Source organism: Scyliorhinus canicula, chromosome 3 (assembly GCF_902713615.1).
Source record: "Scyliorhinus canicula chromosome 3, sScyCan1.1, whole genome shotgun sequence".
NCBI classification, from domain to species: domain Eukaryota; kingdom Metazoa; phylum Chordata; class Chondrichthyes; order Carcharhiniformes; family Scyliorhinidae; genus Scyliorhinus; species Scyliorhinus canicula.
In genome coordinates this window covers 227620263-227646670 of record NC_052148.1, presented here as the reverse complement: position 1 = coordinate 227646670, position 26408 = coordinate 227620263, and the positions used below count along the sequence as shown (strand labels likewise).

Below are 26408 nucleotides of genomic sequence, written 5' to 3'. Positions count from 1 at the left end.
CCAAGGTGCCTATGTTCAAGAGGGAGAGCTAGGGGGTCATTCTGTCCTCTCCCTGACCACCCAGGAGCCTCCTATGTCCCGGGAAATCCCCGCGGGTCATTCTGCCTGGTCTACGTTTGTGTGGCCCAGTACTGAACGGCACCCAACATGGGTTTCCTTGGGGAGGCCGGTAGATGCCGGGAGCCCAATAGATCATGGGTCAGCATGCCTAAGTGGGTTTTAAACCTACTTAGGCGTGCGAGGTTTGGTCCTGCTCATTGTGGGTGGGATCCAAATCACGGCACCTCATGAGATCTGGGTCGATCTTGCGAGGCAGACTGGCTGTCGGGACGCCCGCGGAAGGTCTCTCCCGCCATCTACCGGCCACGACACTCTCCCATTCAGGCTCAACGCGGTCATTAGTTCGAGCCCTTAGTCTCTCAAACAGAGAATCCAACCGTCTAGCTCTAACTATCTTCAGCTGCTTCATCAATAACCTTCTCTCCATCAGAAGCAGGGTTACAGATTCTGACAATGTACGGATTATTTCACAATTGCCCAGATAATGAAGCAGTCAGTGCCGTCTCCTCTTGACAAATGATATTTGGATGTCACAAAAGGAAAGCACTCACCTGAGCAGGTCACACCAACATCCTTCCCATGTGTGCAGTTATTCACACCCCATGGATTGGCAGAGCATAGATCGAGGGTAGACTCTGTCCCGTTACACCTCACATCATCCAACCAGATGTTCCCAGTCCCCTCTCCATAGTAGGCTCCAGACTGTACTGACTCAGCTGTCCCACAATTCAACATACTGCAGACCACACTCGTAGTGTTTAGATCCCAGCCATTATCGCAGACAGTTCCCCAGATGGAATTGTGATAAACCTCAACTCTCCCAGAGCACATGTTGTTGCCACTCACCAAGCGCACAGGTATTGGACCTGGAATAGAGATGGGAACAAGGTTAACCTGATCTGGGATAACCTGAACTTTCACTGGGTTCACATCTGGATTTTTCACAAGGGTTCAAAACTGCATCCAATCTGTTGAGCTTACATCTCAAGGTGGGCCACAATTGGAGAATTGAGAATAGATTTTGAGAACACAGTATAAGAAAGGAAAAGGTGTAGCAGAGATTCACTGGGTGTTTGCAAGAATGTGGGATTAGCTATGGAGAGAAGATTAAAGGGACTTCTGAGAGATTACTGGGTCATAGCAGGAATGGGTGAACAAAAGAGTAGGATTACACTGGGTAGGATATGAAAGGGTATGGGGAATGAGAAGGAGAGTGGGATTAGACTAGACAAGATGATAAAAGGTATGGGGAATGTGTAGGAGAGTAACATGCTGAGTGAGTCCATTCACCTGTACAGGTTACTCCAGCGTCCTGGCTGTGTGTACAATCTTTCAGCCCTGAGAGATTGACAGAGCACTGATCGAGGGCAAGCTCTGTTCCCTTACACTTCACAGCATCAAACCAGATGTCCCCAATCCCTTCTCCATAGTATGCTCCTGTTTGTGCTGACAGGGCTGTCCCACAGTTCAACACTCTGCAGACCACATTCGCTGCGTTTACATCCCAGCCATTATCGCAAACAGTCCCCCAGGTCGAGTTACGATATACTTCAACTCTTCCAGAACACACGCTAGTACCGCTCACCAGTCGTATAGGTACTGGACCTGAAATAGAGATGATAACATGTCCTTTGATTTGTCACACTGCTTGTTCAACATCCAGTTATAGCAATCATTTTCTTCAATTAAATGTCGGAAAGACTGAAGATCATTGCAAAATTTGCTCACTCATCATGAATCCATAAGACCATAAGGAATATAGGAACAGGAGTAAGTCGTTGTGGCTCCTTGAGCCTGCTCCACCATTCAATATGATCATGGCTGATGCAACATTCCTCATGCCCACTTTCTTGCCCTTTCCTCGTAACCCTTGATTCCCTTCCTAATCAAGAATCTATCTATCTCAGCCTTAAATATACACAAGGGATCTGCCCCCACAGCTCTCTCCAGCAAGGAGTTCCAAAGATTCACAACCCTCTGAGAGAAGAAATTCCTCCTCATCTAGGTCTTAAATGCGCACCTCTTTATTCTGAGACTTGTGCCCTTACATGATGCCACCTCTACTTGCTCCCACACCAACCCCTCCCCCACTACCCACTTCCTAACCATCGAAATATTAGCCACCCAGTAGTAATTAATAAAGTTCGGAACGGCCAAGCCTCCCTCCCCGCGCCTTCGCTCAAGAATAACCTTCTTCACCCTCGGGGCTTTCCCAGCCCATATGAAACCCGAGATCGCTGCGTAATTTTCCTAAAAAATGCCTTGAGGATAAAGACTGGGAGACACTGAATAACAAACAGCAATCTCGGGAGGACTGTCTTTTCACAGTCTGTACCCTCCCCGCCAATGACAGCGGGAGCACGTCCCACCCATGGAAGTCCCCTTTCATTTGCTCAATCACCCGGCCCAAATTTAGTTTATGAAGCTGACCCCAGTCCCTTGCCACCTGAATCCCCAGATAGCTAAAACTCCTTCCCACCATTTTGAACGGCATCTCCCTCAGTCTCCTCTCCTGCCCCCTTGCCTGGATTGCAAAGACCTCGCTCTTTCCCATGTTTAGATTTTAGCCTGACAACTGGCCAAATTCCTCCAGTACTCCCATAATTCCTGCAATCCCCCCCAACGGGTCTGTTATATACAGCAGCAAATCGTCCACATTGACCGAGACCCTATGCTGCACCCCCCTCTCACTATCTCCCGCAAAATGTTTGATGCCCTCAGAGCCATTCCCAAAGGCTCTATGGCCAGGGCAAACAGTAGTGGGGAGAGTGGCTATCTCTGCCTTGTCCCCATGTACAGACTAAAATGCTCTGACTAGTGCTGGTTGGTCCTTACATTCGCCACTGGTGCCTGATAAAGCAGCCGGATCCAAACCCTACACGAACCCGAACCTTTCCAGGACATCCCACAGGTACCTCCGCTCCACCCGATCAAAGGCCTTCTCTGCATCCATGGCCACCACCATCTCGACCTCGTGCCCTCCGCAGGCATCGTTATCACATTTTGGATGTTAGGTGTCGTCCCTTCACAAATCCCGTCTGGTCCTCCCCTATTACCTCCGGGACACAGTCCTCTATGCACATGACCAAGACCTTTGCCAGCAATTTAGCATCCACATTCAACAGGGAGATCGATCTCTATGACCCACAACTCTCAATGATGTTGAGTTTGTCAGACGGGTGCTGTGATCCTTATCCCGCTTCAAAATAAGGGAGATCGAAGCCTGCGATAACGTTTGAGGAGCATTAAAAGGCTCATTAAAAGCCTTTACCAGGAGCGGCCCTAGCAACCCAGAGAACTTTTTATAAAACTCAACCTGATGTCCCGGGGCCTTACCCGATTGCATCCAGGGCCGGCTCAAGGCACCGGCAACTCGGGCAGTCGCCCGGGGCGCCATGTGCTAGGGGCGCCAGAGACTCGGGTCCCGCGCATGCGCAGTTGGGCCGGTGCCAACCAGCGCATGCGCGGCCCCCCCCGGGTCCGCCCCCCCTCTCGGGTCCGCCCCCCCGCCCCCCTCTCGGGTCCGCCCCCCCCCGCCCCCCTCTCGGTCCGCCCCCCTCTCGGTCCGCCCCCCTCTCGGGTCCGCCCCCCGTCTCGGGTCCGCCCCCCCTCGGGTCCGCCCCCCCGCCCCCCCTCGGGTCCGCCCCCCCTCGAGTCCTCCCCCCCTCGGCCCCGCCCCTCCCTCAGCCCCGCCCCCCCCCCCCCAAGGGCGCCGAAGTTCAGCTTGCCGGGAGCGCCAGCAACCCTAGGGCCGGCGCTGATTGCATCACCCCCCCCCCCCCCCAACCCTTCTATAACCTCCCCAAGCCCAATTTGGGGTCTCCCAAAACCTCCACCAACTCCTCATCTATCCTCGGGAACACCAGACCCCTCCAGGAATCACTTCATACCCTTCTCCCCGGCTGGGGGTTCCGATTTGTACAATCTACTGTGAAACTCCCAAAACACATCATTCACCCCTGCCAGATCCAAAATCAACTTCCCCCCTGTATCTTTTTCTTTCCCAATCTCTCTCGCCGCCTCCTGTTTCCTCAGCTGGTGCGTCAACATCCTGCTGGCTTTTTCCCCATATTCATACACCGCCCCCTTCATCCTCCTCAGCTGTCCATCCGCCTTACCTGTGGACAGGATCCCAAATTCCAGCTGCAGTCTCTGACGCTCCTTCAGAAGCCTGTCATCCGGAGACTCCGCATACCTCCTGTCCACCTATAAAATTTCACCTACCAGCCTGTCCAACTCTGCCCGCTCAGCCTTCTCCTTATAGGCCCTAATTGAGATGAGTTACCCCTGAACAACCGCTTTCAGTGTCTCCCACACCACCCCCACCGAAACCTCACCTGTGTCATTGATTTTTTAAATTAAATTTAGAGTACCCTATTATTTTTTTCAATTAAGCGGCAATTTAGCATGGCCAATCCACCTAACCTGCACATCTTTGGGTTGTGGGGGTGAAACCCACGCAGACATGGGGGAATGTGCAAACTCCACACAGACAGTGACCCAGGGCCGGGATTTGAACCCGGGTCCTCAGCGCCGCAGTTCCAGTGCTAACCACTGCTCCACAAGCCGCCCGCGTGTCACTGATGTTTATATACCCCCGAATGGCCTCCCTCACCTGCTCACACACCTCCTCCTCCGCTAACAGCCCCACATACAACCTGCATTGCGGCCGCTAGGCCTTTCCTTTATTGACTTGCAGATCTACCCAATGCGGGGCATGGTCTGACACCACAATTGCTGAATATTCAGCATACACCACCTCAGCCAGCAGCATTTTGTCCAACACAAAGAATTTACCTTATGTACATGGGAGTAGAATGAAAACTCCTTACTCTTTGGCCTCCCAAATCTCCACGGGTCCACCACTCCCATGCGCTCCATAAACCCCCTTTGCCATAGCTGAAACCTTCCCAGACCTGGAACTCGACCGATCCACCCTCGGACCCAGGACCGTGTTGAAATCTCCCCCCATAATCAATCGATATGAATCCAGATCCGGGATCTTCCCCAGCACCCATCTGAGAAACTCAACATCATCCCAGTTTGTGGCATATATGCTTACCAATACCACAGCCATTCCCTCCAACATCCCACTAATCATAAAATATCTACCGCCCCGGGTCCGCCTCTATCTTCCCCACCTCGAACGCCACTGGTTATTGACCAGGATTGCCACCCCCCTCGTTTTAAAGTCTAATCTCAAATGAAACACCTGCCCAACCCATCCCTTCCTCAACCTAATCTGATTCCCCACCTTCAGATCTGTCTCCTGCAAAATGGCCATGTCCGCCTTCAGTTGCTTCAAGTGCATGAACACACGGGCCCTTTTGACTGGCCCATTCAGTCCCTGAACATTCCATGTGACCAGCCTGGTCAGGGGGCACCCCGCCCCCGCCCTTCCCTGCCGATCAACCATAACCTCTCCAAGGCCACTGTGCTACCGTACAACATAACTAACCTCAGCCGAGTGGGTATTGAACCCCCACTGCTGGTCTTACTTGAACGAGCTGTCTAGCCAACTGAGCTCCCCAAATCAATCCCACTAACCTCATCTCGACCCATTGCCCTGAAAATACCCCAAATATTCCTCCTCCTATTTTTCCCCGTAAATCAGTCTCAATCCCGAACTAGTCCCACTCTTCCCACAATTCTGTATCAATACCAAAATAATCCACTGTCCAACTCTCTCCCCATGTCCTGCGTCAATCACAATCTAAGTTTACCACTCTCACTCTCCCTATAGGCCTGTGGTCATGGCATATATGGTTTAGAAATCTCTCTCATCAAAGATACATTCAAACGAACCAATGGACAAGAACAGGGGTTGTACTCACCAGAGCAGGTAACTCCAGCATCCTCCCCATGTGTACAGTTATTCACCCTCCAAGCATTGGCAGAGCAGTGACCAAGAGCAGGCTCTGACCCGTTACACCTCACACCATCCAACCAGATGTCCCCAGTTCCTTCTCCATAGTAGGCTCCAGTCCGTGCTGACAAGGCTGTTCCACAATTTAACACTCTGCAGACCACACTCGCTGCATTTACATCCCAGCCACCATCACAGACAGTCCCCCAGGCGGAGTTATGATAGACCTCAACTCTCCCAGAGCACATATTGTTACCATTCACCAGCCGTATGGGCACTGGACCTGGATAAAAGATGGGAACAAGGTTAAACATTTCTGACATTACTTGCACTTCCACTGGGCTCCATGTCTGGATTTTTCACATGGATTCAAGACTGTATGAAGTCTATTGAACTTAGACCTCCAGGCCACCATGGGTGGAAAATTGGGAGCAGATATGTTACCATATTATACTATTTAAAAAAGGAAACAATGGAGCACGAATCACTGCGTGTTAGTACGGGTAAATGGTTAGTTACAGCAAGAGATTAGGGAAGATTAAGGAAGTATTGAGAAATTATTGGGCATTACCAAGGGAAGATTGGGGTCATAGGAGTGTGATTAGACTGGATGGGATATTAAAGGGTGCAAGGAGTGAGATTCAAGAGAGTGGGATTCAATTCAGTGGAATGTTAAAGGATAGGGGGGGTGATCAGGAGAGTGAGAATGGACTGAATGGGATAAAAGTATGAGCAGGAGAGTTGGATTCGAGTGGGTAGGGTATTAATAAGTATAGGAGTGAGAGGAGGGCGGGAGAACTAAAGGTACACATATAAGTGGGAAAGTGAGGCCCGCCTGCATAGAATCTTAAAGGTAATGGGGAGTGAGAGGGCCAGGTCGAGAAATCATGGGACCTGGTGTTTCTCCTACTTCTTTTCCCACCACTTCCCCACCTTTAACCTTCCCCCAACATCCTTTGAGCACCCACAATTAAAAACCATAGTCAGAGTGGGGTTGAACAATTTTATACAGATTTAGCAAAGTTTCCTGGCTATTGTACTCTAATCCTCCATTTATTAAGTACAGGTTTCAGTCCTTTATACTTTACAAACACAACAGTGTCAGACAATTATACACAACTTGGCTGCTCATATCATGTAACCAGCGCTGCTTCTTTGAACCTGCCCCTATGAAATACCCAGAAAATAACTTTCAAAAGATTTGAACTTCACAAGCACTGCAAGGAACAATCGTATGCACAAATGAGATTATAATGAAAGAACTGACATATTCTATTGGCACAAGACTCCTGGTTTTAATTCCAAGTTTAAAAATAGCAAAACGTTTTGATAATTAGGTCCAAGAAATTCTGCGCCTGTATTCTCTGATAAATAATAGTAACCACATGGCTAATCTCTAAAAATTTCTAAATGGCCTTGGAGAAATAGCTGAAGCTATGCCTATCTGTAACCTTTGAATAATAGGAGCTAATCTGCCAGTATCAAGGAATTTTGCATCTTGTTATCTCTGAAGAGAACCTAACCACCCCTGTAGACTGCAGAGACCAAAGGTCATCTGCATTTCAGAACCCAGTCTGGCCAACTTGAATTCACTAGTGTGGTAAGACAAAGAGCCCTGCAAACATCCCTTCAATTCTTAATGGCTGAGACATTTAACAACTTCAGCGAGCAGGATGAGGAATACATGTTCTTTATCAAAGTGCTGTGGAAAGTTGGGAGTTATGATAACCCTCACAAGGCCCACAGGGAAACCATAATTGATCTCCCTGTGGGACTCGTGGACTACGAGCTTCCCCGACAGTGGGCTGAGGCTCACTCAGCTGGGGCTCGTAAGATCGAGCATAAAAGCCAAGCAGAGACCAGCATGTTGATTATCCCAGCGGGGACTGTGAAATGTAAATAGTTACTGCTGTGGGCAGACTATTTGTTCTATTAAATAAATGCTTTGTCATTCCTACCACTGGCTTCCTGGTCATTAAACTGAGGGCGAGGAAAAATTAAACTCCTGAGTCTACTTGATTGATTGACTGATTGATTGTCACATATACTGAAGTACAGTGAAAAAGATTTTTCCTGCAGCCAAGGGAATGTACACAGTAGACAAAAAGAATAATCGACAGAGTACATAGACAAATAAATAGTGATTGGTTACAGTGCGGAACTAGGGCCAAACAAACCAAATGCATGAGCAAGAGCAACATAGGGTGTTGTGAATAGTGTTCTTACAGGAACAGTCCAGTCCATGGGAGAGTCGTTGAGGAGTCTAGTAGCTGTGGGGGAGAAGCTGTTCCTTATGGCTGAATGTGCGGGTTTTCAGACTTCTGAAGGGTTTGGAAGAAGGCAAAGCCTGAGTCTGAGGGATATGGCAATACTGTCTGCCTTCCTGAGGCAGCGGGAGGTGTATACAGAATCAATGGGAGGGTGGCGAGCTTGTGTGATGCATTGGGGTGAATTCACCACACTCTGCAGTTTCGTGCGATCTTGGGCTGAGCAGTTGCCATACCAAGCTGTGATGCAGCCGGATAGGATGCTCTCTATGGCACATCTGTAGAAGTTTGTGGAGTCGATGCAGATGTGCAAAATTCCTTTAGCTTCTGTAGGAAGTAGAGACGTTGTTTCTTTCTTGACTTTCTTGATTGTTGCATCAACGTGAGTGGACCAGGACAGACTGTTGGTGAAGTAGCATTATGGCCCGTAAGGCCAAAATGTTAGACACCAGTTAAGTTGGTACGGTACAGGGCACAGTTTAGTGATAGGGGCTAAGACACAAATCTATATATACATTGTCACAATAAACACCTGTTGACACTATTACAACCTGCCTCGGTGCTCTGATGGTTGTGAAGCGTGGGCTGGTCTGGGCTGTCCAGAGAGGGGGTGCGCGGATGAGGTGCGGGGATGGGGTGCCGCCCAAACCATCCCACTACTGTCACCCCAGCCCAGGGATTCGATGGCACCGTGTGATGGAATGGCCAGCTTGTATGCAGGGAACACCCAGGAGGACAATGGAAAGTGCTACCGTGGGCAGGAGTTAGACGTTGTCAAACAATGTGGAGCATCAGAGCTTATCGTAGAGCGGGTTGTCATCATCTTCCATCCCATGGACCAGTGTTACTGCCAACCCAGGGCCTGCGCCAAGTGTGGCAGGTATATAACAGGGAGGGAGTGCAGGAGGGGGAGTGTGGGGGTGAGATGCGGTGTCCGTGCCCCTCGCCAGTACCCTCCCCCCCCTCACAGTCAGTGAACCTGGAGGCAATCAGAGCGTCCTGTGCACGTTGGCCCAGATGAAAATGTAGTGCGACCTCCCGTGCCTGCCCCATTTCCTATCCACCACTGCCCTCCCCTGCATCCTCCTTGTTGGACAAGGCCTGGTGTTCATACTCCTCCTCCAGCACATCACCTCTCTGCTACAGGCCACCACAATGCGGGCGACCCATTCAGCAATATACTGGAGGGCCCCTCCAGAGCAGTCCAGGCACCTGGGCAGGATTCTCCCCGACCTGGCGGGGCGGGCGGTCCCCGTGCCAAGGAGTGGCATGAAGCACTCCAGCGTCGGGCCGCATGGAAGGTGCGGAATCCTCCACACATTCAGGGCTAGGCTGGCGCCGGCGAGGTTGGCGCTGTGCCAGCTGGCATCAAAGGGCTTGGCGCCACACCAACCGCCGCCGAAGGGCCTCTGCCGGCCAGCGCGAGTTGATGCATGCATGGGAGCGCCAGCATGTGCAGCGCAGGGGAGTTGTCTCCGCACCGGCCATGGCGGAGGTCCACAGCAGCCGGTGCGGAGGGAAACAGTACCACCACGGCACAGGCCCGCCCGCAGATTGGTGAGCCCCAATCGCGGGCCAGGCCATCGTGGGGGCACCCCCCGGGGCTTGATTCCCCCCGCGCACCTGAGGATCCCGGAGGCCGCCCGCAGAGCCAGGTCCCGCCAGTAAGTACCTGGTCTAATTTACGCCGGCGGGACCGGCTTAAAACGGGTGGCCGCTTGGCCCATCGCGGGCCAATGGCCCCCGACCGGCACGGCGCGATTCGCGCCCCCACCAAAACTCCGGTGCCGGAGAATTCGGCAGCCGGCAGGGGCGAGATTCACGCCGCCCTCAAGCGATTCTCAGGCCCGGCGGGGGGTCGGAAAATACCGCCCTTGAACCGCATCTTCAGGAGGCCGAAGTACCACTCGATCATGCTCCCAGTCGCTGCATGGGCATTGTTGTAGCGGGTCTCTGCATCGGATTGTGGCCTCAGGATAGGCGTCATTAGCCACGACCACAGCAGATAACCAGATAACCCCAGTCGCCCAGGAGGCAGCCCCCCAGCTGGTGGGGGGGAGGGAGCATCTCAAACTTGTCAGGAATCGTCGAGTGTGCCAGGATGAAGGCGCCATGCACACCGCTTGGGTATCGGGCACAGGCATGCATGATGTGCAGCTCATGGTCACATATCAACTGTTCGAGTGGAACCCCTTTTGGTTTGTGTAGAGCGGCCTGTCATCTGCAAGTGTTCGTAGGGCGACATGCATCCCATCGATCACCCCCTAGGCCCGGGGCAAGTCGGCGATGGTGGTGAACCCTGCTGCTCGGGCATCCTGGTGGGCTATGTCCACACTGAAATGGATAAATTGAGCCGCCTGGGCATACAGGGCCTCCATGACAGCACAGATATACCGAGAGCCATGATCCGGCATATATGTCGCACTGTCTCCCTGCTTAGCCGGATACTTCGATGGCATGCACAGTCCAGCAGGTTCTCGAATGACAGGCGCTGCCGGTACATACGAGGTCTTGTGCGGCGCATCCTTGGCACCTGCTCCTACTTGGCCTGTTGGGCGGCTGGGTCTCCATCCTGGGCGGCTGCCTCCTGTCTGTCTGTGGCACGCTCCACTGATGCACACTCCAATGCTGCAGCTTTCTCCTCCGTGAGCAGCGGCAGCTCATACGGGTGCTGGGCATCCCCCAAGGCTGCAGCAACTAGAAGGAAGGCCACCATTGCTGCTTGAATTCAATATTCATTGTGTGCAGGGGGTGAAATCCAACATGTTAGCATGTTGCGTACCCCCGAGCCCAACTAGGTCCACTGGGCTACATGGTGGCTCTGATTGGTACTGCGGGCTCTGCCCCCGCATGTCCCCCCCCCCCCCCCCCCCCCCCCCCCCCCACACCACCCTCCCTTCCCCACACGCATGGCCCCCCGTCGGTGCCTGGTACCATGCTGGGTGCCTCTGGCCCTGGCGCCTGTCCCTAATGCTAAGGGTACCGTCGGCTGGCACTGCCCTTGCCAGCAGTACGCTCCGTGTCCCCCGCCCGGGGCTCGACAAAGGGCTACAGTAGCCCTGGGTGAGCCGCCTGATGCCCCGCCGGTGGTGGTGGCCAGATTTGGGGGGGGGGGGGGGCATGGTGGAGGTTGGGGTGTGGAGGTTGAGGGGGGTGGAAGCACCCATACGGCAGGTGTCACACTGTAGAACTAGGGGTCAAGGTGGGTGGTCAGTGGGGTGCACCGCAAGGGGCCTGCTTTGCAGGTAGCGGCAATGGCGGTCCATTGCAGTTTGTGATACCAGTCACACAGCAATGCGGTTTACTCTTAAATCCTTTCTGAAATAGCCTGCTAAGCCACTCAAGTTCAAGGACAATTTGAGATGGGCAATACATAGCTATGAATGAATAGAAAAAAATCTAACCCTGATAGAATGTGGTAAATTAAGGAGAGTGAATTTTTATCCCTCCTCAGCTGATCATAACATCAGAAACACCTGTCGCCAACCTGCTTGCGCTCCAGCAGCCTCCAATCAGGTCTGAAGAAAGAAGAGTGAAGCTTAAGGAAGCTTTCGACAAAAACAAGAACAAAGAAAGGTACAGCACAGGAACAGGCCCTTCGGCCCTCCAAGCCTGCGCCGACCATGCTGCCCGTCTAAACTAAAATCTTTTACACTTCCGAGATCTGTATCCCTCTATTCCCATCCTATTCATGTATTTGTCAAGATGCCCCTTGAGCGTCACTATCGTCCCTGCTTCCACCACCTCCTCCGACAGCGAGTTCCAGGCACCCACTACCCTCTGTTTATAAAAACATGCCTCGTACATCTCCTCTAAACCTTGCCCCTCACACCTTAAACCTATGCCCCCTAGTAATTGACCCCTCTACCCTGGGAAAAAGCCTCTGACTATTCACTCTCTCTGTATCCCTCATAATTTTGTAGACCTCTATCAAGTCGCCCCTCAACCTCCGATGTTCCAGTGAGAACAAACCGAGTTTATTCAATCTCCCCTCATAGCTAATACCCTCCATACCAGGCAACATCCTGGTAAATCTCTTCTGCACCCTCTCCAAAGCCTCTACAAGACCTGGATAGACATCCATGAGGTAAGTAAGTAAAGAATTTGGCACATCCTGCTGCTTGACCAATGAGTGTGTTGTTCAGAACTATTAGCCTGTCAATTGGGATGGGTTATGTGGCAGATTGCCTGACTTGGACGCTGACCATCTAGATTTACAGGCTTCATGGTCTTTGAGCTTGGGTCCCCCAAGAGGCACGCACCCTGGTAATTATGAATAGCATGCTGTGTGAGCTCACTAACCTGAACAGGTCACTCCAGCGTCCTGGATGTGTGTGCAGTTCTTCACTCTCCCGGCATTGACAGAGCACTGATCAAGAGCAGGCTCTGTCCCAAGACACTTTGTAATCCAGATGTCCCCAGTTCCCTCTCCATAGTATGCTCCAGTCCGAGCTGACAGGGCTGTCCCACAGTTCACCAATCTGCAGACAACACTCGCTGCATTTATATCCCAGCCATTGTCGCAAACGGTCCCCCAGACGGAGTTACGATAGACCTCAACTCTCCCAGTGCACATGTTGCTACCGTTCACCAGGCGTATGGGTACCGGACCTAGAAAAGAGATGGGAGCACAGTCTGTTTTGTCACACTGCTTGACCAATGTCCAGTTCTGAATGAGCATAAATTTCCTTCAAATAAATATCGTGAAGACTGAAGACTGCCATAAACTCAGTTCCCTAGCCCTGACTCCCTTTCCCTGAGACCGAATCATAGGGTTGGATTTAAGGGGGTGGAGGGCAGACAGACCAAGTTTTAAAAGCTTTCCCCGCAGCAACAAAATGCAAAGGATGGCATGATTAAGCTGAGGATCCAGACTTCCACCCTTCAGCAGGAAGATACCCTCCACAAGCACTGGCAGCCAAACTGATTGGCCAGACAAATTGCATTCACCTGCTCTCTTCTAGTCGTAGGGTGGAAACGTGTTCAGGAATCTCTTCCATTACAGAAATATATTGTGAAAGAAATAACAGACACAAGGAACAGGTAACTCCACTTACCTGAGCAGATTACTCCAGCATCCTTCCTGTGTGTGCAGTAAGCTGGGTTGGAATAGCACTGGGCAATAACAGGCTCTGTCCCCTCACACATCACATTATCCAACCAGATGTCCCCAGTCCCCTCTCCGTAGTAAGCACCTTTTGTTGCTGACAAGGCCGGCCCACAGTTCAACATTCTGCAGACCACACTCGCTGCGTTAACATCCCAGCCATTGTCACACACTGTTCCCCAGACGGATTTATGATAGACTTCAACTCTCCCAGAACACATGTTGGTACCATTCACCAGTCGTATGGGCACTGGACCTGGAAGAGGTATGGGAACATTGGATAACGTGGTTAAACTGGTTTGGGATAATCTGCACAAATCTGTCATATTAACAGGAATCTAACAAGGTTGAAGGGACAGTCGGCATTAATGGTAATATTACTGGCGACGAGAGACCCAGGCTAATGCTCTGGGTACACAGGTTCAAATCCACAATGGCAGCTGGTGAATTTAAATGAAATCTGGAATTAAAAGTTGGACTCGGTTATGGTGACCACGAAGCTATCGGATTGTCAATGCAAGACATTGTTGCAGGAGTTCGTCGTGGTATGTGTGGAGGCACAACTAGATTCAATAAGCGATTGTGATTATTAATTCATTCATTAACTACTTCATCAATAATCTTTCCTTAATCATAATGTCAGAAATGGGGACGTTCACTAACTATTGCATAACACTCAGTACTATTTATAACATCTTACATACTAAAGCAGTCCGCCTCACAAGACCTGAATAACGTTCAAGCTTGAGCAGATAACATTTGCGCCACACAAGTGCCGTGCAATAAGCATCTCCAATAACAGAGCATCTAACCATCTCTCCTTGACATACAATGACAATACCATTGTTGAGTCTCCTGCAATCAACATTGTGGGGTTACTGTTGATCATAAACTTCATTTGAACAAGCCAAATAAGTACTGTGGCTAAAAAAGCAGTTCATAGGCTGGGAATTCTGTAGCAAGTGACTCGCCTTCCATCTCCCAAAGTCTGTCCACCACCTACAAGTCAGGGGAGATGCCCAGATGAATGTAATTCGAATAATGCTCAAGAATCGTGGCCCTCATCCAGAACAAAGGAGGTTATTTTATCAGCACCTCATCCACCATCTTAGGCACTCATTCCTTCCACCACTAACACACAGTTGCAGCAGTGTGTACCACTTGCAAGATGCACTGCAACAAATCACCATGCCTCCTTTAATACCACCTCCCAAACCCACAACTTCTACCACCTAGAAGAACTGCAGACCCATGGGAATACCACCATGTACAAATTCTCATCCATGTCATCCACTATCTTGACTTGGATCTATGTTGACTTTCCTTTACTGTTGCGGAGTCAAATCCCTTCCTAACAGCACCGTAGGTGTAAAACTCCTGTGGTTCAAGGCTGTAGCTCAACATCTCTAGGGCAATTAGCAGTGAGCAACAAATACCATGATGGTCAGATAAAGAAAAACTAGAATTTATATCACGATTTTCACGACACTGGATATAGCAAAGCACTTTATAGCCATTGAGGTACTCTTGTTTTGAAGTGTAACCACCGTTATGCAGGAAACACGGCAGATAATTTGCACTCAGCAAACTCCGACAAATAGAAATTCACAAACAATTTGCTTTTTGTGATGTTTGTTGACGGATAAATATTATCCAGATTTTGTACTGGGGATGACTTCCCGCCTCATCTTCGAAATAGTGTCAGGGGTTCGTTTACATTTACCCAAGCAAACAATTTATTGTTTTATCCAAAAGGTTGGACCTTGAACAGGAATTCCCATAAAATACTACACTGGAAGACCAGCCATTATTTCTGTGTTCATGCTCCACAGTAGGAATTGATCCCAGAAGGGTCTATGTGAGCAACAGAATTAAAGAAACGTTCCAGATGTGGCATCCGGTAGGGAAAGATAAGGCCAATGGAACAGTCGACGAGATGTCTCCAAAGAGTTTTTATATCCATTCATTGGGTATAAGCATTACTGATAAGGACAACATTTATTGTCCATCGTGAATTACCCATGAGGAAGGAGTGGTGAGCTGCCTTTGTGAAGTGCTGCAGTCCATGTGGCACAAGTACACCCACAGTGCTGTTAGGGAGGGAATTAAAGGATTCTGATCCAACGGTAGCACAGTAACAGCCAATATATTTCCAAGTCAGAATGGCGTGTGACCAGGGCCGGGAACTTCAACTATTCCTGAACACAAGTCAGGATCCCATACAGACTGATGGGCTTTGGACCTGGAAAAGCAGCAATACAATATTTACATTGTGAGCAGAGGCCACAACATAAAGAAAGCTCTCATAACACCAAATTCACTGGCTTTAATAGCCATTCCATGAAATCTGTTCAGAATTCTACCCTCCCACTCTATCAATCATTGCCTGCTTTCCATAATTCTAATACTCCTTCTATAATGGTATATCCAGAACACTAGACTTCCATTCCATCAATCTTTACTTTCCCTATCCCTCGAGCTGGGTGGTTTAGAAACTTTTGGATGATGTCTCCACAGCTACTGTGCACTGGTAGAGGAGGGACAGAATATTCAAACTGTGAGAAGAGGTGCCAATCAAGCAGGATTTTCCTAGGATAGGGAAATAGAGAGGGAAAGAGGGCTATAGAGAGATTTGAAAACAAGGATGAAAATTGATGAACTGGTGAAGATTAAGAAAAAGGAAGGGGATAAGAGTCGTGGAGGGATTTGAACATGAAGTTGAGGATTGTTGGCTGGAGAAGGTTACAGAGATAAGAAGGAGCATGGGCCATGGATTAATTTGTACAGAACTAGGAGAATTTTCAAATTGAGGTACTTTTGAACCAGAAACCAATGTAGGTCAGTGAGTACAGGGGTGAGAGATGAAGGGAGTTTGTGGGAGGTTAGGCAGATTGGCCATGCTAAATTACCCTTAGTGTCCAAAAAACTTAGATGAGGTTACCGGATCACGGGGGTAGGGTGGAGACGTGGGCTTGGGAAGGGTGCTGTTTCCAAGGGTTGGTGCAGACTTGATGGGCCGAATGGCCTCCTTCTGCACTGTAAATCCTATGATTCTATGATTGAACACCAATTTATGTATGTATGTATATGTCTCTATGTAATTTGCTTTATTATAAGTGCAGCGAAAATTGCCAGCATACCTGAGCAGATGACCCCAGCATGTTGACACTGGGCACTGCGGTTGGCACCGAGCGGGTTGGAGGTACATTGGTCCAGGGAGCGTTCTGTCCCGTCACACCTCACGCCACTGAGCAGGACCTCGCCGCCCCCTTGTCCATGGTAAGTCCCGGTTATTGACTCAGCCTTCCCACAGTTCAACTGCTGACAGACGATATTCCCCTCGGTGAGATCCCAGCCATCATCACAGACCATCCCCCAAGTGGACTGGTAAAGGATCTCTACTCTCCCCGAGCACTTGTCTTTCCCACTGGTCAGCCTGACGGGGAAAGATCCTGGCAAAGAAAAAACAAAATTGGATCATTCTCCTGCTGTGGTTTTAATCCTCAAAAGTTTGCCCTCAATCCATTAAGAAACAGGAAGAGGCCATTCAGCACTTTGAACCTTTTACATAGGAACAGGAGGTATCTTAGCCCCTCAAGCCTGTTATACAGATACTGTAGGAGTTGATTTAACCTCCTAATTGATCAGCTAACTCAAGTCTCCCAGAGGATGGAGCATGGGCCTTTCCTGAACTCGTGAACCATAATGTTGTAAACATTTCAGCATTCTGCCTCATCACTCCTGACCTGAGCAAGTAACTCCAGCATCCTGACTGTGCGTGCAGTTGCTGACATTCCGCTGGTCTGATGGACATTCATTAATGGTGAGCTCCGTCCCAACACACTCCACGTTATCCAGCCAGATTGGATCTACTCCTGGGGCGAAGCTGGTGTTCACAGACACGGCCACCCCACACTTCAGCTGTCTGCAGACAATCAAGGCATCCACGATATCCCAGTTACGATTGCAAATGGTTCCCCAGGTGGAATTCTTGTAAAATTCAACTCTTCCCGAACATGTGTCAGGGCCTCCTCGCAGTCTGGGGGGAACTGGGCCTGGAAAACGAACACATTAACACTTACATACAGATAGCAGTCATCACACGCAATTCAATGACTCTAATAAACATTCTATAATTGTTGCCAGAACTCCATCTGCCCATTCTATTAATCATTGCATCCTGGATAGAGGACACCCACTATAAGCATTCCTACAGACTCGTAAGCACACTTGTAGTCACACAAGCACACCTGCAGACACACAAACGCACCTGTAGACACACAAGCATACCTATATGTAATGAACTCCAATTGGCTTTATTGGTTGGCCAATTGGAGTATGAGCTCCCTCAATGATAGCTCATTGAGGGGGCCCATATAATCACCTGTGTAGGCTTTGTGAGCAGTCTTAAGTTAACTGGACTGCTAGCAACACTGTTTGTAGCTGCTCCTGTAATATCGTTATTGTAAATAAATATTGGTGTGGTGACGGAACACCTGCCTCCCGTGGATTACTACAGTGGCGACGAGGTAAACTACGAATTTTGCGGAGACCAGCTGCCGCACTCGGAGGGTAAGCTTTGCCATTTTAAAAATGCCGTTTTTTGGGAGGTTAGAGGCATTTGACCCGGCTATTGAGGACTGGTCCCAGTATGTGGAGAGAATGTGTTACATCTTCCGGGCAAATGATATACTGACGGACGAAAGGAGATGGCTTATCCTGCTGTCGGCGTGCGGACCCTCCGCTTTCACCATTATACGTAGTCTAATTTATCCCAATGCGCCGGACACGAAAACTTTCCAAGAAGTAACGGAATTGGTGAAAGAGCACTACAACCCAAAACCACCCCTCATTTTGCGTAGGTACAGATTCTACACAGCGAAGCGGGAAGACAGGGAGTCAGTCATGAATTTCTTGACCCGCCTGAGAAGGCTGGCGGAAAAATGTGAGTTCGGCCCGATGCTAAATGAAATGCTTCGGGACCGATTAGTGTGTGGTATAAACGACCTCACAGTACAGAAACGCCTGCTGTCGGACAACGGAACGGCATTCACAAGTGGGGAATTTGGAAAATTCCTGAAGGAAAACGGAGTCCGTCACATCAAAACGGCCACTTACCATCCAGCGACCAACGGCCTGGCAGAGAGAGCGGTCCAGACACTTAAAGCGGGACTCAAGAAGCAGCCGGCAGCGTCAATAGACATAAAGCTCTCCCACTGGCTGTTTGATTACAGGACCACACCACATTCCACAACAGGCATACCGCCAGCTGAACTCGTAATGGGAAGGCGGCTGCGAACGAGGCTGAGTCTCCTTTTCCCAAATTTAACGGGGAAAGTGGAGAAACAACAGGAGGCCCAATGCAGGGGGCATGATAATAGTCGGCAGCAGAGACATTTCCAGGTGGGGGCACCGGTTTGGGTCAAGAATTATGGGAATGGACCAACGTGGGTCAAAGGCACGGTAGAGTCCCAAACAGGGCCCATATCCTATGAGGTTTCAATAGGAGGTAAGGTGCTGAAGAAATACCTAGACCAAATAAGGGCAGCGGAACCACACCTGGAGGCAGGCAAAGCAGGACCGCCTCAAGCTGGGATAGCCCAGACGGAAAGGATACCCACACCCCAGCCCCGAGCAATTTCTCCAGACCCCGTCATCCAGTCATCAAAGTCGGAGATGGACACACTCGACGAGGCCGCCGCGACACCTCTCCCCGAGGAGGAGGAAGAACAACTTCCAAGGAGGTTGTCAAGGAAAAGACAGGCACCTATAAGGTACACCCCGCCCACTTCGGAGAACGACCCGGCGGACGACACAGAGGTGACAGACCCAGACATGAGGAGCAGGAAGAAGCTCAGAGGAATGCCAGCTGGCAGGAATTCCTCGGACCTTGGGGGGGAGGGGTGTAATGAACTCCAATTGGCTTTATTGGTTGGCCAATTGGAGTATGAGCTCCCTCAATGATAGCTCATTGAGGGGGCCCATATAATCATCTATGTAGGCTTTGTGAGCCAGTCTTAAGTTGACTGGACTGCTAGCAGCACTGTTTGTAGCTGCTCCTGTAATATCGTTATTGTAAATAAATATTGATGTGGTGACGGAACTCCTGCCTCCCGTGGATTACTACACTATAGTACACCTGTGTCACACAAGCAAGCCTGCAGACACAAAACCGCACCTGTAAATCAGAAGCATACCTGCAGACACACAAGCACACCTGCAGACAGACTAGCACACCTGTAAAAACCCAAACACACCTGTAGATGCACAAGCACACTTGCAGACACAGAAGAACACCTGCAGGCACACAAGCACACGTGCAGACACACAAGCACAGCTGTAGATGCATAAGCATACCTGTAGACACACAAGGAGCCCCGCACAAAGAAGCACACCCCTAGACACAGGCAAACCTATAGATGTAGAATAAAATCTGCAGACATACAAGCACACCTGCAGACACACAAGCGCACCTGCAGACACACAAACATACCTGCAGAGACACAAGCTCACCTGCAGACACACAAACATACCTGCAGAGACACAAGCTCACCTGCAGACACACAAACACACGTGCAGACACACAAACACACCTGCAAACATACAAACACACGTGCAGACACACAAGCACACCTGCAGACACACAAGCACACCTGTAGTTGCACAAACACACCTGTTGACACACAAGCAGACCTGTTGACACACAAGCACACCTGCATGAACCAGCATGCACAAGTTCTATTTCTAGACTCTTCTCTTCCAGAGTCTTTGACTATGTGATTCTAACATGCCATGAGCGCTGTTATTTTGCAGACTCATTCAACCCTTGTTCTGCCAAGCATCTTTACCTTACATTGGCAAGCAGCCAACACCACAAATCCCCCTTTGTTAGCTAAAAAAAACTTTCTTCCCTTCTGCAGACTATTACAATTCAATTTGTACTTGCTATTCCTGCTTCCCCATCTCAATTCTCTGACTTGATGAATTCAGATGGGCTTGAAACTTGACAGTTCTTCCAAATCTCAGTCTGTGACATTGGGAGGAATGCTAGCTTTACTCTGCATTTCTAGTATTTTGCAAGCTCCATTTGATTCATGTTTTTCACTCCTTCGAGTTGTGTTTCTATGTCAACAACTTGCCTGTTTGTGGCGGGATTTCCCCATCCCCCTCCGGCATATTTTCCTTCACTGGGGACAGCACAGTTTAAGGGAAGCACGGTAGTATTGTGGATAGCGCAATTGCTTCACAGCTCCAGGGTCCCAGGTTCGATTCCGGCTTGGGTCACTGTCTGTGCGGAGTCTGCATATCCTCCCCGTGTGTGCGTGGGTTTCCTCCGGGTGCTCCGGTTTCCTCCCACAGTCCAAAGATGTGCAGGTTAGGTGGATTGGCCATGATAAATTGCCCTGAGTGTCCAAAAGTGCCTTTCGTGTTGGGTGGGGTTACTGGGTTATGGGGATAGGGTGGAGGTGTTGACCTTGGGTAGGGTGCTCTTTCCAAGAGCTGGTGCAGACTCGATGGGCCGAATGGCCTCCTTCTGCACTGTAAATTCTATCTAACCAGTCATTGGCCGGTGGCAGGATCTTCAGGATCCTGCTGATATCTATGGGGTTTTGAATGCTCCGCACTATCACTGCTGGAGAACACAGTGTGGGAGATCACTATCACTGGGGCCAGAAGATCTTGCTGGCAGTATTTTGGCCTGAAGGTTTGTCCCATTCCTTCCACAGGGAAGGTACACTCAGTTCATTCCTCGAGTGGACTCAAATTTTCCTTTTCCATGATATCTGTCAGGTTCTTGCTGGATGTACACGCTTTCTTTACCAATGGAACTTTAATTTCCATTTGTCTCACAACTTCAGCCAAACATTTGTTTGCTGTTGCATTTTGCCAAGTCGTTTTGCTAGTTTATGAATCTTGTCATTTAACTCAATGGTTTTCAGCATATCTGAGACATCCAGTGCCTTGGTCTTCAGTGTCAAATTTACAGTTCCTGATCTTATTTCTGTCTGTTCTTTGTCTGTAACAGAAAGTTGTCCTTCACTTTAGTTTCCCCATTGGCAAGTTGGCTCCAGTGAAGTTTTAACTTGTTTTAGTTCTGTAATTGTGCTACTCATGGTTTCATTATCTGCTTTAGTTTAGAAAGAACAAAGAAAAGTGCAGCACAGGAAAAGGCCTGTGACGATTATGATGCCCTAACTAAATAAAAAAACTTACCCGGTCCATATACCTCTATTTCCTCCCTATTCATGTACCCATCCAGATGCTTCTTAAATGTTGGTAATGTGCCTGCTTCCACCAAATCCTCTGGCAGCGGGTTCCAGGCACCCACCACTCTCTGCGTGAAAAACATACCCCGCACGTCTCCCTTAAACTTTCCCCTCTCACCTTGAACCTGTGCCTCCATGTAATTGACACTTCCAACCCCTGGAAAAAGCCTCTGGCTATCCACCCTGTCTATGCCTCTCATGCTACTTGTGGTGATAACCACTGTAGATATGCATACTTGCAGTAGGGGGATGTATGGCTGTACCTGTAATACAGGTTCCTCCGGTAAGCTCCTGCCGGCTAGCTCCGCCCACAGGGAGCTTGTGTATAAATATGCGTGTGAGTCACTCAGTCTCTAGTCTTCAGTTGCAGCCGGAGGAATAGCATCACACAGCAATAAAGCCTCGATTGAACTTGTCTCTCGTCATTGACTGCAATTGTTAGTGCCACAATTTATTGCTGTGTGATTTTCCGTTCACCATGGACATCAGAATCAAGCCTGACCATCTGCAACTGGATCCGCAGTCGCCTCACGCCAGGAAAGACTTTGTTCACTGGCTTGCAGTTTTCGAGGTCTACATCTCTTCAGCGGACCCTCCCCCGACGGAGGCTCAGAAAAAGCAACTCCTGTACTTGAGACTTAGCTCCAGTGTCTTTCCGTTAATTCGAGATGTGACTGACTACACCAGAGCAATGGAACTGCTCAAGGAGAACTATGCACAGTCGACAAACACCCTGTTTGCGAGGCATCAACTCTCTACTCGCGTCCAGCAGCCGGGTGAGTCGATTAAGGACTTCTGGAGGGCCCTTATACCTCTGGTACGAGACTGCGATTGCCGGGCCCTCACAGCCACGGAACATTCAGACTTACTCATGCGCGATGCCTTTGTCACAGGCATTGCATCGGACCCCATCTGGCAACGACTGCTGGAAGGGTCCGCCCTCGACCTCGTGGCCACAAAGACTCTGGCGCTTTCCATGACGGCCACCTCCCGTAGTGCGCGAATCTACTCCGCTTGCCGTCCTACCCGTCGTGGACCCCGCAAACGGCCCCCCAGGCCCACCCGTCCTACCCCTCGTGGACCCCGCAACCGCCCCCCCAGCAGCCGACCCCGCGCACTACGCCTACGCTGCTCGCCACACCGCACTCCCTGGGGGTCCCCACTGTTACTTCTGCGGTCAGCAGAAGCACCCCTGCCAACGCTGCCCGGCCCGCACCGCGACCTGCAAAGCTTGTGGCACGAAAGGCCACTTTGCAGCGGTGTATCAGTCCCGGATGGTTGCCGCTATCGTGCCCCCGTTCCCCTCGCCTCAGCCGATCGCACAATGGGCCCTTCCGTCCGCTTCCCCCGACCCCACGTGTGATCAGTGGCCGCCGCCATCTTTCGCCGCCCCTGCCACGTGCGCTCCATGGGCGCCGCCATCTTCATCCCCCACCGCCATGTGCGTTCTATGGGCGCCGCCATTTTGTCCCGACCCCACAATGTGCGCTCCATGGGCGCCGCCATTTTATCCGCCGCCATCTTCTCCCACACAGGTACTCCAGATGCCGCCATTTTGTCCTCCCGGGACGGGGCGACGGGACACAGGTCGCTACCGCTCCTCGTCAGACTCATCTGACTTGACTACTGATCACCCGCTACTCGCCTCCGTTATGCTCGTCCTCGCAACCTGGCACCCTCTAACACATCGGTGCTGGTCAACGGCCACGTGACCTCCTGCCTCATCGACTCCTGGAGCACGTGGCCGTCCCAGTAAAAAGCGACGCTTCACATGTCACACTTGCCGCCACGCTGAATCAGGCAGGCAGACCCGTGACATTCTTTTCACGCACCCTCCACGCCTCCGAAATTCCTCTGTTGAAAAGGAGGCCCAGGCAATCGTTGAAGCGGTGCGTAACTGGAGGCATTACCTGGCTGGCAGGAGATTCACTCTCCTCACTGACCAATGGTCGGTAGCCTTTATGTTCAACAACACGCAGCGGGGCAAGATCGATAATGACAAAATCTTGCGGTGGAGAATCGAGCTCTCCACCTTTAACTACGAGATCTTGTATCGCCCCGGCAAGCTCAACGAGCCCCAGACGCCCTCTCCCGAGGTACATGTGCCAGCGCACAAGTGAACCAGCTCCGTGCCTTGCACAAGAGCCTTTGCCATCCGGGGGTCACTCGGTACCATCTAATCAAAGCTCGCAATCTGCCCTACTCCGTCGAGGAAGTACGGACAGTCACCAGAGACTGCCAGGTCTGTGCCGAGTGCAAGCCGCACTTCTACCGGCCAGATCGCGCGCCTGGTGAAAGCGTCCCGCCCCTTTGAGCGCCTCAGCGTGGACTTCAAAGGGCCCCTCCCCTCCACCGACCGCAACACCTACATCCTTACTGTGGTCGATTAATTTTCTAGGTTCCCCTTCGCCAACCCATGCCCGGATATGACGTCTGCCACCGTCATCAAGGCCCTGGATTCCATTTTCGTTCTGCTCGGTTTCCCCGACTACATCCACAGTAACAGGGGATCCTCGTTCATGAGTGATGAGCTGCGTCAGTGCCTGCTCAGCAGGGGTATCGCCTCCAGCAGGACGACCAGCTACAACCCCCGGGGAAACGGGCAGGTAGAGAGGGAGAATGGGACGGTATGGAGGGCCGTCCAGCTGGCCCTACGATCCAGGAACCTCCCAGCCGCTCGCTGGCAGCAGGTCCTCCCTGACGCGCTCCATTCCATTCAGTCACTACTGTGCACCGCAACTAACAATACACCCCATGAACATGTTTTTGCCTTCCCTAGGAAATCTACATCCGGGGTGTCGCTCCCAACGTGGCTCACGACTCCGGGCCCAGTCCTTCTCCGTAGGCATGTCCGGCACAAGGCGGAACCCCTGGTGGACAAAGTACGCCTTCTCCACGCCAACCCTCTGTGTGCCTGCGTGGAGTTCCCCGACGGCCGCCATGACACAGTCTCGCTCCGGGACCTGGCTCCCTCAGGTGCCGATCCCATGCCCACGCCCCTTCCCCCCCCCCCCCCCCCCCCCGGCGCCACCCTCCTTTTCCCCGGCGCCCCCCTATTCATCCCCACCAGGTCCATCCCTCGTCCCCCTGCCCACTGGAGGACACGGAAGATTTTGGCTCGCTCTCGGAGTCATCCCGCCAGCAGCCAGCACCAACACCGCCAGCACCTGCACCGACATCGCCACCACAGCTACGCCGATCACAGCGGAACATTCGACCGCCGGTTCGGCTCAACCTGTAACCTGCTGACCGGATGGACTCTTGGTTTTCTTTGTTTGGACCCTTTTGTAAATATATCATCCTTTGTATCATAGTTACACGTCACCCACGCTGGACTCATTTTTTACAGGGGGTGAATGTGGTGATAACCACTGTAGATATGCATACTTGCAGTAGGGGGATGTATGGCTGTACCTGTAATACAGGTTCCTCCGGTAAGCCCCTGCCGGCTAGCTCCGCCCACAGGGAGTGCGTGAGTCACTCAGGCTCTAGTCTTCAATTGCAGCCGGAGGAATAGCATCACACAGCAATAAAGCCTCGATTGAACTTGTCTCTCGTCTTTGACTGCAATTGTTAGCGCCACACTACTTTTTTTATAAAATGTTATTGAGGCATTTATGGTTTTATAACAATAAAAGATACAAATACAAATATAAACATAGTTCAATGCATAACACATCCCTCCATTTTCCACTGTTACCATCTAATCTAGACAAAAAAAATAGCTCAACTCCCCCCTACTCCCCACTTATTGAATTGAATCTGCTGACCGTTTAGTTTTCTCCGAAGAAATCGATAAACAGCAGCCACCTCCCAATGAAACCTAACATTTATCCTCTCGGGGCGAACTTAATTTTCTCAAGTCTAAGAAACCCGCCATGTCACTAACCCATACCCCTGATTCCCTACACGCTGGCAATATCCGTCTCCGGGCTACCAAGGAGGCAAAGGCCAAAACGTCAGCCTGTCTTGCCCCCTGGATTCCCGGATCTTCCGACAGTCCAAAAAATCGCCACCTCTGGACTTGGCGCCAATCTCGTTTTAGTACCGTGGACATGACATCCGCAGCTCCCTGCCAGTATCCCCTAAGTTTTGGACATGCCTAAAACATGTGGACATGGTTTGCAGGCCCACCTGCACACCTCACAAACCTGTCCTCCGCCCCAAAAAACCTGCTCTTCCAGGCTGTCATGTATGTCCGGTGAACCACCTTGAATTGTATCAGGTTGAGCCTGACACATGATGAGGATGCGTTGACTCTCACAATTCCGCCTCTACCTCCTTACCCAGTCATCTTCCCATTTATGTTTTACCTCACCTATCTGGGTTTCCTCCAACTCCATAAGTTCTTTGTAGATTTCCGATACCTGCCCTTCCCCCACCCCCGTTCTAGAAACTACCTTGTCCTGTATTCCCTCTGGCAGTAGAAGCGGAAAGGTCGAAACCTGCCTTCGTGCAAAATCCTTACCTGTAGATATCGAAACACATTCCTTCCTGGCAATTCAAACTCCCCCAGTCTCCTCTCCTGCCCCCTCGCCTGGATCACAAAAACCTCACTTTTACCCATATTCAATTTGTACCCTGAGAACCGGCCAAATTCCTCTAAGATCCGCATAATCTCCCCCATCCCACCTAACGGGACATAAATATATTGGAGTAGGTCATCTGCATATAGCAAGACCCTGTGTCCCACCCCTCCCCCCCCGGACTAGCCCCTTCCAGTCCTTTGACGCTCTCAGCGCCATCGCCAATGGCTCGATAGCCAAGGAAAACACAGTGGGGAGAGGGGACATCCTTGCCTTATCCCCCAGTGCAGTCTAAAGTAGTCTGAACTCACCCAG

General features: G+C 50.7%; 1 protein-coding gene across 3 annotated transcripts in view; it reads right to left on the bottom strand.

The window, feature by feature from the left end:
- Window positions 1-26408, bottom strand: part of LOC119963342 — a 320297-nt gene that overhangs the window by 245771 nt on the left and 48118 nt on the right. For all 3 annotated transcript variants that reach the window (XM_038792342.1, XM_038792344.1, XM_038792343.1), the window contains 7 exons: window positions 17047-17355; window positions 16441-16752; window positions 13251-13556; window positions 12496-12804; window positions 5895-6209; window positions 1351-1665; window positions 612-926 (listed from right to left, as the gene is read on the bottom strand). In XM_038792342.1, coding sequence (XP_038648270.1) covers window positions 612-926; window positions 1351-1665; window positions 5895-6209; window positions 12496-12804; window positions 13251-13556; window positions 16441-16752; window positions 17047-17355 — 2181 coding nt within the window. The remainder of the gene's footprint in view (window positions 1-611; window positions 927-1350; window positions 1666-5894; window positions 6210-12495; window positions 12805-13250; window positions 13557-16440; window positions 16753-17046; window positions 17356-26408) is intronic.